This window comes from Ceratotherium simum, chromosome 40, assembly GCF_057802395.1.
Source record: "Ceratotherium simum simum isolate JZ-2026a chromosome 40, ASM5780239v1, whole genome shotgun sequence".
Taxonomy (NCBI): domain Eukaryota; kingdom Metazoa; phylum Chordata; class Mammalia; order Perissodactyla; family Rhinocerotidae; genus Ceratotherium; species Ceratotherium simum.
In genome coordinates, this window is record NC_141939.1 from 5,484,958 (window position 1) to 5,498,765 (window position 13,808).

The 13,808-nt window shown below is 43.7% G+C and overlaps 1 protein-coding gene across 9 annotated transcripts in view; it reads left to right on the top strand.

Moving 5' to 3' along the window:
* INPP4A (inositol polyphosphate-4-phosphatase type I A) overlaps positions 1 to 9,090 on the top strand; it is a 136,456-nt gene extending 127,366 nt beyond the window's left edge. For all 9 annotated transcript variants that reach the window (XM_087426189.1, XM_087426190.1, XM_087426191.1 and 6 more), the window contains one exon: positions 6,366 to 9,090. In XM_087426189.1, the coding sequence (XP_087282315.1) occupies positions 6,366 to 6,498 (133 nt within the window). In that variant the 3' untranslated portion in view covers positions 6,499 to 9,090. The remainder of the gene's footprint in view (positions 1 to 6,365) is intronic.
* The last annotated feature ends 4,718 nt before the right edge of the window (positions 9,091 to 13,808 follow it).

The window sequence follows — 13,808 nt, forward strand, 5'->3', positions numbered from 1 at the left end:
TAGAGCATGCAGGCAGGGGCGCGGGGCGGGGCAGAGGTGCGGTGGGGCAAGGGGGCAAAGCTGACACTCAGGCTCTCTTTCTCCTGGAGGCCCAGGATGAGCAGTGGCTAGTGCTGTGCTAGCAAATGTTTAACAACCAGGTGTCTCTCCAAAAAAAAAAACAACCCTGCTCTCTGTAGTGTTTGCCAGCTTCTGTGGCATAAATGCTCCTACCGGAGCCTATTTCAAGCTACATGTGCAACACCACAGAACGCGGAGTTGGGGTGAGATGTGTATACTCAGCTCTTGCGAGCCATCTGAGCCAATTCCAGCTCACCGCTGGTGGTGTCCCTCTGTCCCCAGTCCAGGGGCTGAAACACTCACAGAGTGGGCCTTCTTAAGTAGCCCCAGTGACCCCCCAGCCTGCCCTGGTTGAGAGTGTGACAGTCAGTCAGTGCTCACAGCATGGAAAGTGTCCCCTTTCAGAATGGCACATCCCAGCAGGGCCATTCTAGGGCTTCCAGTTTCCTCTGGGAAGCCCAGGAGGACCCGGCTTGAGGAAGGAACCCTGGACCTCCTGCCTGTCCATCCCGAGTGGATCCTCACGGGCACCTGCTGTGTCCTAGCACCTCTGATTCTGGGTCACTGTTGCCACTTTGGTGGACATGCATAGAGGATGTGGTTCCAGAGTCCTGTGGTTCCAGCTGCCATCTCACCTCAGTACATTTCTTTTGTAGCACCAGGGCAGGGAACATCCCCAGATTTCCGACGTGAGCTCAGTTGGATTCTGTTCTTGGAGGTCATCTTGTAGAACAATAACTTGAACAGTTGGAGACCCTGGTGGCTCATGCCCTGCTGCTGCTCAGCCTGAGAGCCAAGGCGGGTCTGCTGAGGGCTTGGCCTTTGGTTGATACTTGAGGTAAACGGTCATCCTCTGAATGGTTAATCAAGAGGCAGCTTTGGCAAAATCACTTGCCGCGCCCCCTGCTCAGGCATCTGTGAGAAGGTCAAACCCCTCAATGGTTCTTCATGTTCAGCTTGCTTGTTGAGATCATGTCTCGCAGCATGTGACAGCATGGCAGGGCAGCGTGCACTTGTGCTTTGGCCAGCCGAGAGAGAGTGAACATGGAAAACCATTTAATCAACCTACGTGTGTTTGTTTTCAGTAGACTACAGTATTTTTTCTTATTTTCACTTCTCTTTCTCTCCTTTTTTCTTGTGACTGTGCTGGTTTTGTTTTGGTATTTCTTTCATACCCTTTTCTGCATATCATCTTTTCTTTCTGTGGTGGCTTCATTCCATTTTTTTTTAATCTTATCTTTTGGTTCTCCTCTTTTTTCCATCCTTTTGATAAAATCCATTGCATGTGTCTCTCTTTTTTTTTCTTTATTTCCTTTCCCTTTTTCTTTTCCTTTCTCCCAAACTTTTTCCTTTTCACAGCATTGGAACACGGGAGGTAGTCACCCAGAAGAACTTGAGCGGCCTGGTGCCCATCCGAGACTTAAGACTAGATCCCAGCCTCCTCTGCTCCATCCCTTTATTGGCTCTGAGCCCCAATTTACTGATTGCGTGGCTCTTTCTGAGCATAGCATACCTGGTGGCCAAATTGCGTTGCAAATGAATATCATGATGAAAAATTAGTAGTAAGTCACAAGAAAAACAAACGTGCCAGAATATGTCCAGCCACCGGGTACCTGACTGGACAGAAGGAATGTGTCAGAGCGTGGTCTGCCGAGAAATATTTCATGCCTTACAGTTGACGTTTTGTTGTTCTGAACTGTATATACCTGCCAAATTATTTCACGAAGAGGACTTGTTCTTTTACATTCTGTAGCGTTTTCAGTGCTTGTAACATGTTCTTACAGTGCCCTGTTACTGCATTGTTGAGCTGGCCTGGAATTACCTGTACCAAATCCTTTCCTTCCGATGTAAAACTATTTATTACCTGTATATCTCATGTGCCCTGTTTCCAAGAGAAAGCAATTCTGTCTGAAAACAATTTGTATATTTGATACTATTCTTTAAATGTACTACTAACCTTTCCTTTCCTTTTGAAGAGAAATGAAAAGGATAGATGCTTTCTAACTGGCTCGTCTAGATAAACCTATTTAATAGGACGTGTACTTTCTGCTTTCATTTCAAAGCGTAGTCCCTTAAATTACAGTAGCAAACAGTTTGCAGAATCATAACATTTCCTTGCTTATGTTTATTATTTCCAATTCAGGATGACACAAAGCTGTGAATACCATAGCACATCATACCAAGTCAGGCACATAAAAATAACATATTGCATGTGACTTTCGATTTACTCTTTTCACTCTTTAAGGATCATTAAACTGATTCTGGGAATTAACTAATATAGTAAGAAAAGGCTGTTGAAGTTATATACATTTATTTTTCTTTTGAAAAATTCCGGTCATCTTTTCTCTCTTACAAATCAAATATGGTTAATAATGAAAAAAAAACCAAACAAACAAAGATAAATGACCAAAAAATGAGGCCTAACCTTTGGGCGGTTGTGCCCCCCACGATGGAGCTGTGAGAGAGAAAGAGTTGCTTTCGTTTCTGCTGTTCTCACTCTAATTTTAACACGGCGTTGTCCATAAAGTGAGACGATTGTAACCTTCACATTCGCATTTGGCAGAGGGGTAATTGTACACCTATAAAGGTAACAGAATAAATTAGGGGAAATTTCCGCAGACCCTGTGTGAGAAATACTCCGTGGCTTCTCTGTTTTCCAGTTCAGATTATGTTGTGCTTCTGTTTTTGACCTTCAGCTGGTTCTTCATACCCTGTGTTTTATGAAAGCGGATTTCTTTTTACCAGTCTAGAAAAATTGGAGTGAATTTAGAGAAGCTGTCTTTTCCAGGAACTTTAGACCCATGCATGCACACAAACCCAGTCCACCACAACATCTGGGCTCTCCATTTCCTCCCCGGGACTTCCAGAACTTACTCTGTTTCTCTGGTTAGGCGTCAGATCCGAGTTGGGTTCTAAGAATTGTAGAAGCAGTTAGCAATGAATGACAAATGCCACACTCAAACTTTAAACTCTAAAATGGAAGCCTGTCCTCCATACACTCCTGGGATGCCCCTCTTTCCTAGACCTTCTGAGCCCTGCAGGAGCCTGAGGGCAGGTGTCACACCTGTAGGTGAAGCCAGTCTTCTCACAAGAAGTACAGTGTGGTCAGTCTGTCTTTTCTAGAGTAAATGAGGTGGCTTTTCTGTGCACAGCATCCTTCAATAGGGAGTCTCTCACCGAATGCCGAGTGATCGGTGGTGTTAAGTTGTAGCAACGTGACACTAGTCACTCTCCAAGTCCTGTCTAGTCTGTGGTTCTCTGAGAGGTGTGTTCACCACTTGCCCTCCTTTAAATCGAGGTGGACATGTCAACTCTCTAAGACTGTTCTGTTTACTTTATTTGAAAGAGGGAAAGTGGAGTCCACAGGCCCATTCAGTTCCCAGTCCCTGCTCTGGGTAAAGCGCTCCTGATGCCCCACGGTGGTGACACATGCTTGTGCCCACCTCTGGGCCAGGCAGACCGCGTGCAGATGAGAAAGGCCCTTCTGACTACAGACAGCGCCGCCGCCTCTTCTCCGGGCCCGAGGGGGCTTCTGTGTCACTCTCCAGAGACCCTTCCCAGGACCCACTGCACAGCAAAGGGAGGCCGTGGCAGCTAGAGAAGCCCCTCCAGCAGGGCCTCATGGACACCACGGCCCGCTCCTTGGTTGTGGTGGGGCCAGCCAGGCCTTCCTGCCCTGTGTAGGTTTGGCTGCCAGCTTGACAGAGAAATAGGATGGAAGGGAGAGAGAGGATAAGGTTCTTTTTCTCTTTCAGGGCCAGGTCAAAAGCAATACATTCTAACTCTGCAGTCATGAGGGCTAGCCTGAGAAAGGACACCATGAGATCAGCCGAGGCCGTGGGTGGTGATGGTTTTCTTTAGAGTATCTGAGAAAAGAGACTCAGTAGGCTTGCCCTTTGTGCTGAGTTTTAATGTCACTGAGGCCTTTTACTCATGAAGTCAGGCTAAATATATATCCGAAATCTTTTCTGCTCTAGTGAGAAATGGGCAGAATGAAACAAAGATGGGAAGATGATTTAAGAAAGGGAAGTTATTGATATTTGGTGATGGTTTTCAGATTGCTTCTAGGCTAATGCTAGTGCTGAGACACCGTGGACGGCAGCCAACTCGAGGTATTCAGGGTCACTAAGACACCGATGCATCCAGATGACTTCTAAAGTGAAAGAGCCACCCTGGAAAGGAAAAACCAGAGGTGTCCCTAAAATTAGTTGTCATTTGGGTTTCCATTCTAATTTTTCATTTCAAAAGCAGATGTCCTTGAAAAGAAATAATTTATTGACATAATAAAAAATAATCTTATAGCTTTGAAATAATTAAATCCCTCTTTCTAAAATTGATCGAAGATCTTCTCAATGTGTGTTATTGACTCCTAAACACATGCAGCTGGTGTGACCCGTGAGAGTGCTCCCCCATAGGACAGAGGCTGCCTCCGCTCTCCCTCCCTTGGGCCCAGCACTGTGCAGAGTTTGTGGAAACGCGACAAGAGTGTCGGCGTGCTGTCAGCCCTGCCGGGCAGATTTTGTGAATTCAAACCAAACTCAAACATTTGAGGAAAAGTAAATACAATTTGCTTTAAAAATTAAATTGAAATACAAGTGTAATCTGGATTATAACTTCATGTATCATGTGTTTAGCCAGCTAAACCAGTAAGTAGCTTCTTTAACATGTGAATAAAAGATAATGTTGAAGTTCACAAATTATGCTGCTTCACTCCTCAAAGCAGTTTGGCCTCTACTAGTGGTAGGTGGTTTTTGAGAAGTGTGTACAGTTCTATATAAATGGAAAAGCCTTTTCTGAAATAGTCCGAGAATGTGAGCTTCCCAAGATTGAACAGGACTACCTGTGCATGGGAACCTACAGCTTCTGCTTTAAGTGGAATTATGTTTTTATGTGGTTATTGGATGTTAGACACACATGATCATTATTTGCTCTAGGGACTCCCTGCTCATCTGGCCTAGGGGTTCAGCTCAGGTGACACACATCTAGCTAAGGGCTTGAGGCTCTGGTGATAAGAAAGCATTATTAGAGTTACTAAATTACATAATAACAAGCAGGTGGGTATTTTTCTAAACTACCTGAGATGACCTTTTAAATAAAATTAGTCTTACCAAAAGTATGTTACATGTTCTTGATAATGAGACTGTCATTTTCACTTGAAAAACCTTGAGCAGTTGCCACTGATTTTTTTAAAATGCATGACATATGGTCTTCATACAATTTGAAATATTTTTTTTAAATCACTGTTTCTTGTTAACGGCAAATTTTACATCTCATAAGGGGGATTTTGTACTAAATTTGATAAGTAGTTGATTTAATTGCTAGTCTTAGAATAATATAAAAATCTAAAGGTATACTATGCTATAGGAAGTCATTTATATTTAGAATCGCTTTTGCCTGTTAATTTTATGTCTACACCAGAACATTTCCCAGAGAACTCCTCTGATACTCTCATTTGGGAATATGAGGGCTGCCTGATGGCTCATCCTCCTGTTCAGCATTTGCTTTGCCCACTGGGTTGCCATGACAACCCTCCATCAAAGGCAGCAGAGGATGCTGGTAGCAGATTCTCTAGGGAAGGGCACCTGTGGGCTCTCACTGGCTCAGTGGCACTCTTGTGAGAGGTGACCACCATGAGGGCAGCCCATCTGGAGAAGGTGGCTGGCTGCCACCAGGAGACCTCGGTGGGGCCTCTCCTTCATGACACTCCAGCCCTGACAGCCGTGCAGACCCACCATGCAGCCATTGCATGGGCCCACTGGATTGCTTTGCACCCGGGACAGCTGTCTCCCAGCATGTCAGAGCAGCCTTCTCAGCCAGATGGCTTGGCCACAGGTTGAATTCTGCAAGGAAACGCAGCATTCTGAATTTGAAGTGGTTAACAGCTGTTGCTAATATAGAAAAATGCAGCTCTTTAAAGGCTTTAGTAAGATCAGCACTATTTAATTTGCTGTGTAACAGAACCTTTGAACCACCAGTTGTGATAGAACCCTCAATAACTAGACATGACATCCAGGAAACCATTAACTGAAACAGAAGCTTTGCTTCCACTCAGCTCCAGCGCTGCTCTTGGACGCGCACAGCTCGCAGTCCCGTACACATGCGTCCATCTCGGTGCGGCCTAACTGCCTCCCCCGGCAGCCCCATCTCCCGTGTGTACTGTTGCAAACGAGTCTGGCACCCATTCAGATTAATCAACCTTTTTTTTTTTAATGTTATGAAAATAATCGGTTCATTTCATCTTAGTTTAAGTCTTTTCTTTTTTCCTTTTTTACTGCTGTCATTTCTTGTGCTTGTTTTTTCCCCAGTGAGGGTTGTCGGAGAGAAAATACAATGAAGAATGTTGGAAGTCGCAAATATGCGTTTAATTCCCTGCAGCTGAAGGCTTTCCCCAAGCATTACAGGCCTCCCGAAGGGACTTACGGCAAAGTTGAAACATGAACACACGGTGTCCTCTGTTAGCTGTTACATGATAAATGTGGGTACCCTCTAGTGTCATATATGAATTCTTCAACACGACCTGAAGGATTGGTTTTTATTTTTGTGTTTTTTAAAATATTTCACTAAAGAGTCTATGGAGCATGTTTTTTTCCGTTGGAATCAATAGGAGGTAATGTTTGGCTCAATAGTGTGGATAGTAACGACTGCCCAGTAAGTAGCCGCCAGCCGTAACCACGTGGATATCATCAGTAGTTACCTGTATGAGTCCAGCTAGGTGTGTCTGAAATGCTGAAAGACTTTTTTAAATGCCCACTTAGGCAGCTGCTCACCTAACTTATTTTTCTACTGAGTAACTCAAAATTGAGCATTGAATTACAACCTACTTTTTAAAAATCTGAATGTAAAACAGTAAGTAAGATATTAAGTAATTGGATTCTGGACAGACTAGTAAATGTTAAATGTTAACCCACACTTTGGGGAAGAAGCTAGCTCTGTCTCATGCAGTGAGAACAAGCGGTTCCCGTGAACTATCCCGTCTGTGCCACCACGGGTAAACCAGCAAGGGAAGCAAAGGCCAACCCATCAGCCTGAGATGAGACTTGATCAGGAGACAACACTGCAGAGCCGCCCACAGTGGGGGCCACTTCTGTCCCTTCTAAGTTAGAGGACAGGGCGTCTGCTTGAGACCGTGAAGCCAGCCGTCTCCGGTTCTCCTCAGCTCCATGTCTGTCCCCCGCACCCCCAGGGCACGTCTCCCCTTCTTCTCTGGAGTTCTGTCGCTCCAGCGCCTCACACGGGGTCTGAGGCCTCTCAGACAACAATGGGGTATTTGTGCGTGTGGACAGTGGAGGCCGAGATATTTTCAGAACAGATGTCCTTCTGTGGTTTCCTAATTTAGCAATTCTTCTAAAAGACAATACAATCATGTTTGAATGTCTGATGAAAGTGTCTTTTAGGTTTGCAACAATTGTTACTATCCTCTTCTCATTCTGTTATGTAAGATGACTATTGAGAGTTGAAATTATCTCCTAAAATGAGATTTTTGAAAGGGATTAATGGGCCATAAAACTTAGGAATTTCATAGAAAATTATGTCTGGTCATCTATTATAAGATGATAATGAGTCTTATCTGCACATAGCAGAGTTTTTTTCTCAATTTATGTTTTATCAATTCTGTTTATCTTGATTATTATGTTTACATGTTATTTAAAAGGCTGTAAAAATATATATGTGGCACATATTCATGATGCTGATCCTAATGACTTGTGAACCCTTAGGAAATTCCTGTGTCTAAAATTCTAGCTATTATTCTTTGGCTCCTTTAGAAAAGCCACTTGGAAACATGTAACTAACTTCTTGGGCCTGGGGAGCTGAGGCCCAGGCGTTCAAGAACCCCCCTTGGCAGGGACACAGGGGTGGGCATCAGGTGAGGCTGGAACTGGGTGACCTTCCAGTTCCCTTCCTACTCAGAAGTCGGTGCTCAGATAGCCTGCCGTCTCCTGATGCCTACGGGGGCGAAGTGCCCACTGGCTGAATGTGAGCTGGTGTGGAGGAGGTCGGCGAGGGCTGGCTGCAGCTCACTGTCCCTCTCGAGGCTGGGTTCCCTGGAGGGTGGAGGCCGAGAAACTCTTGTCCACCAGACCCACCGCAGAGGTGGCAGCAGCTGCTGTCGGCTTCTCCTGTTGTAGGTGTCAGTCCCTGTTCAAAGACAGTTTTCTCCAATCTGGCTGATTAACCTGTCACCTCTCCACCATTTCATTTTATTTGCAATTTTTTCTAGTATCTCTGTATTGCCATCATTTCTCGTTTTAACATCACTACCTTTTAAAAAATTCCCTTGTCTTTTTAAATTAAATGTTACACTATTGTATTCAGAATTCTTTTTTGTCTGAAGAGCATTAAATACTTGCATTTATCAAAAGGGAATATAGCAAATGGTGAGTCATCTGTTGGCAGTTTTGCATGTGGCACATTTATGTGAATATTTTCCCAATTTTATCTTCATATTATGGATCACCATAAAACTCTAAGACTTGGCTCATCGTGTAGAAGACATTCAGGTTTCAGCATTCTGTCTGAGCAGTACTGCCAGGCGCCCATGTGACGGTCTCACAGGGCGTCGTGCACTTACCGAGCTCACTGGGCGCGGGCGCGTCACCCGTCATGGTGGCAGCAGCTCCTCGGGTGACCTAGGAGCTCGGAGTGTTCAGCTGCACGAGGAAGGCAGTTTCACAGGTTACCGTACAATAGAGGTTCCATCCAGTGTTCCCTGGAAGGCCGCATTTAAAAGAAACGTTGAGACATCCTGAAGACCCGAGGTGACGTGGATTCTGTCAAAGCGCCTGCAAGCACACTTGCCTTTGGTTTCCTTGAAAAATGTACAAATATTGTATAATACAGTTTGTCCCTCCAAGTTGTATTCGCCAAGCCTAGTGCATTAAAGTACTTTTATTTATTTGTTTGGGGCAGTATTAATATATATAAACATGTAGTTACTGTTTTATATATTCTTAGCTCATTCAAAGCCATGTATGCTGTAAATGTGCTCGTCTTTAGAATGACAAATAATAAATAACTGACAAGAACATTAAACTTGGTCTTGCCTGATTCATTGTGACATCAGGAGGGCTAGTTCTGTGGCCAGCATCTGATCGGACCCTCATTCATGGGCACTGCATTGAGTGCTCGGGGGTTTGTAAACATGGGACCACGAGAGACTGCTGTTTTCTAACCTTGTTTTCACTTAATTTGAAGTGCAGGGGGCAGCAGGGTGTGGGATTCAGAGCATGGGCTTCAGCTGCAGACAGACCCAGCTCCCAATCCCATCTCACCACTCACTGGCTGGTGACTGAGCAAGTTCCTTGCCCTCTCTGAGCCTCCATTTCCTCGTGTGCCAAGTATGGACACGATGTACAGTCATCATAAGGCAGTTGTGAGGTGTCTCAGCATTAAACGTTCATAAAATGTCAGCTGTCGTTCCTTTCCCACGTCCGTAAACACTGGTCACGTCTTCTCCGCACGTCTGCCTGGTTGACTTGCTAACATGTACTGCCATTGGTGGTGATTGATTGTAACCAGGACTGCATCCTGCACCTTTGCACCTTTTTCTAGGCACATGTGCCCAGTGATTTCCCTTGGATAAATCCTTGGCAGTAGAAATGTACAATTAAAGGATAATTGAAATGTTTTGAAATTTTTGAACTTTTAACGATACCGAAGTACCCCCAGAAAGTTGGGCTCCCAGCTGTAGCACATGCCTTTTCCCTTTATTCTCACTGATGCTGGAAATGGCACGTTGTTTCAATTTCTGTTCCTTTGATTACTGTGAAAACAACATCTTTTATACTTTTACTGATATTTCTACTTTTGTGACTTCATTGGAATGTTGGTCTTTTCCATATGGATTATTTTTAATATACAATATATTAGCCCCTTTTCATATGTTGCAGGTTTTAAAAAAACCTGTTTGTCAGTTGTCTTTTGGTTTTGTTTATGGCATGGGTATAGAGAAGTTTTAAATTTTTATGTAGTCAAATATATCGGTCTTTTTCTTTTTCATGCTTGTTCTGAAATCATGTCCTGGCTTAACCACTGAAGGTGACACAGACAGGGCACCCCATCCTTGTCCATGAAATGGGCCCACATGGTGCTGTGTGCTCAATGAGGGACAGCACTAGCCTGTGCGACGCTGGGTGGAATGCCCCCTCCCCATTCTGTGCTAAGATTTGGCAAATAGGTAATAACTTGGTCTTATTTTTATTACAGCTATCACTACCCAAGCTATGACATAGGTTCCTGAGAGTAGGATCAGAATATCCACACTTCAGATTCCCCCTTGGACCCTTTGTGCCTCAGCACTATTGCAGTGGTTCCTTCCTGGCTCGTGGTGGGCCTTTTCAGCCAGTCCAGGCAGGTCAGCATTCAAACATAGACCGTCACGGTGCTGTCACTCTCTGTTGTACCATTTAACAGACGAAGAAAAGCTGAGACAGGTTAGGGAATATAGGAAACTTGCTTATGTTTCCACAGCTAGGAAGAAGATACCCATATTAGAAGGATGTAGACAGAGCACTTCTTCACTTCCTCCTCCTCGCCATTTGCCCCTCCTTTGGCTTCTGAGACCTCACTCTCTCCTGGTTGTCCTACCTCGACCATCCGTCCTCACTCTGATTTGCTTGTCGTCCTCCACTCACCACTAACATTGTGGTGTGCCCCAGGTTTCTGTCCATAGCTTTCTTCTATCTCACTTTGGATGCTCTTCTCGAAAAGTCTTAGCCATTCCTATGGAATAAATTACCACTTATGTTTCCACAGCTAGGAAGAAGATACCCATATTAGAAGGATGTAGACAGAGCACTTCTTCACTTCCTCCTCCTCGCCATTTGCCCCTCCTTTGGCTTCTGAGACCTCACTCTCTCCTGGTTGTCCTACCTCGACCATCCGTCCTCATTCATTTGCTAATGAATGACTCCCAAATTTCTAGGAAGATCCCAGACTCTAGGTCCAGATGCATCTACACATCCAACCACATCCTAGTCATTCGAGTGTCTTGTGGGTGTCTCAAACACAGCATGTCAACACCAAACTCATGCATGCCCTCCTCTAAGCTGGCTGAGCCCGCCTCTGATAAATGACCGTGGGGTCCACTCTGGGGTCATCTTCTCCCCTGCCCTCCATATCTCATCAGCCACTGAGATCTGTATCTCTTCAAAATCTCTTCAACACATCCCATGAGTCCATCCACACACTCACAGTCCTGGTCCATGTCCCCTCTGACCTGCACTACTACACTCAAGCTTTCTCAGTTCCTCCTTCAAGGCCCATCTCAGGCATGCCCTCCTCTGTGGCATTTCCTCCCCAAAGAGTGAGCTGGCCTTTAAAAAAAAAATTTTTCCCTCATTCAGTTTTAAATATATGGCTGTTACATCATGTATATCCTAACTATCGTGTTAGTTTTTACTCTGTCCAGCATGTCACTTTGTGTTCACAATAGCAACTGTCATGCCTGTCACAAAGGAACTACTCAAAAAAGTTTATTGAATGAAAAGATGAGTAAATGATTTTTGTGTGTGTTAATTTGAAATCTTTCCTATTTCAGGACTAGACCATGTTGCTTTTCTCTCTATATAATCCGTTATTCTAAAGACATCACAAGGAGCCAAATTCAACAAGCTCCAGGGAGAAGGCAAACTTAAGAGCAGAGTGTGGCAAACACCAGGACAGTAGTTTTCTCTCGGGTGAGCAGGAGGGTCTCTGAGGAAAGTCAGCCATAGCAGGGGGTTTGCACAATGTTCTGTCGATCTGGATGGTAGTTACATGATGATTTACTTTATAGTTGTTTGTTAACATGATACAAACATCCTATGCACTTTTCTGTATATATGTTATATTTAACAATAAAAATTAAATGTTAACCCATAAAAGAACAATCTGAAAAGAAAATTAAGAAAACAATTCCATTTCCAATAGCATAAAAAACAATAAGGTACTTAGGAATAAACCTAACCAAGGAGGCAAAAGTCTTGTATATTGAAAACTACAGAATGTTGCTGAAAGAAATTAAACACCAATAAAGGGAAAGACATCCTGTGTAAATGGATTGGAAGACTTCCCATTGTTAAGATACCAATACTATTGAAAGTGATCTGCAGGTTCAATATGCTCCCTATCAAAATCCCAATGGTGTTTTTTGCAGAAATAGAAAAATCCATCCTAAAATTCATATGGACCCTCAAAGGACTCTGAATAACCAACACAATCTGGAAAAAGAACCAAGTTGGAGGTCTCACACTTCCTGACTTCAAAACGTACTACAAAGCTACAGTAATCAAAACAGTGGGGTACTGGCCTAAAGACAGACATATAGACCAACGGAATAGAATAAACAGCCCAGAAATGAACCCTGGCATATATGGTCAAATGATTTTCCACATGGGGGCCAAGACCATTCAATGAGGAAAGGACAGTCTTTTCAACAAACGGTGCTGGGAAAACTGGATATCCACATGCAAAAGAATGAACTTTTATCTTACACCATGTACAAAATCAGCTCAAACTAGATTAAAGACCTAAACGTAAGAACTAAAACTATACAACTCCTAGAAGAAAACTTAAGGGAAGAGCTTCATTGGATTGGACAATGACGACACCAAAGTTACAGGCAACAAAAGCAAAAACAGATAAACTGGACTACATCAAAATTTAAAACTGTGCATCAAAGAACACAATCAACAGTGAAAAGAACTGGGAGAAAATACTTGCAAATTATGTATCTGGGAAGCAGTTAATATCTAGAATATATAAAGAACTCTTAGAACTCAACAAGAGAGCAAACAACTCTAAAAATGGGCAAAGAACTTGAAAAAACATTTCTCCAAAGATTTACAAACGGCCATCAAATACATGAAGTGATGCTCAACATCAGTAGAATGGTGGTTGCCACAGGTTGGGGGGATGCGGTAATGGGGAGTTAATAGAGTTACAGTTTTGTAGACTATTGTTTGTTTAATATAGTTTTATAGAGTTTCAGTTTGGCAAGATGAGTTCTGGAGACTGGTTGCATACCAAGGTACTTAAGACTACTGAATTATACACTTAAAAGTGGTTAAGATGGGGGGCCAGCTGGGTGGCATAGTGGTTAAGTTGGTGCACTCCACTTTGGTGGCCCAAGGTGTGTGAGTTTGGCTCCTGGGTGCGGACCTATGCTCCGCACATCAAGCCATGCTGTGGCAGCATCCCATATACAAAATAGAGGAAGATGGGCACAGATGTTAGCTCAGGGCTAATCTTCCTCAGCAAAAAGAGGAGGATTGGCAACGGATGTTAACTCAGGGCTGATCTTCCTCACACACACACACACAAAAAATGGTTAAGATGGTAAATTTTACATTATATGTATTTTACAACTAAAAATTAAAACTATATAGTTGCTAATAAAGATATCAGAAATCATTTTTTTAAGTGGATCATAGACCTACATGTAAGCTAACACTATAGAATTCTTAGATGAAAACAGAGGAATAAATTTCCATAAGCTTGGATTAGGTAATGGTTTTCTTAGATGCACCAAAAGGAAAAACATAAATTGGAATTCATAAAAATTAAAAATTGTGCTTCAAAAGGCAGCATCAAGAAAGTGAAGACGGGTCGGCCCAGTGGTGTAGGGGTTAAGTGCAGGCGCTCCACTTCGGCGGCCCGAGGGTTCGCAGGTTTGGATCCCGGGCGCGCACTGAAGCACCACTTGTCAAGCCATCCTGTGGCGGTGTCCCATATAAAGTAGAGGAAGATGGGCACGGATGTTAGCCCAGGGC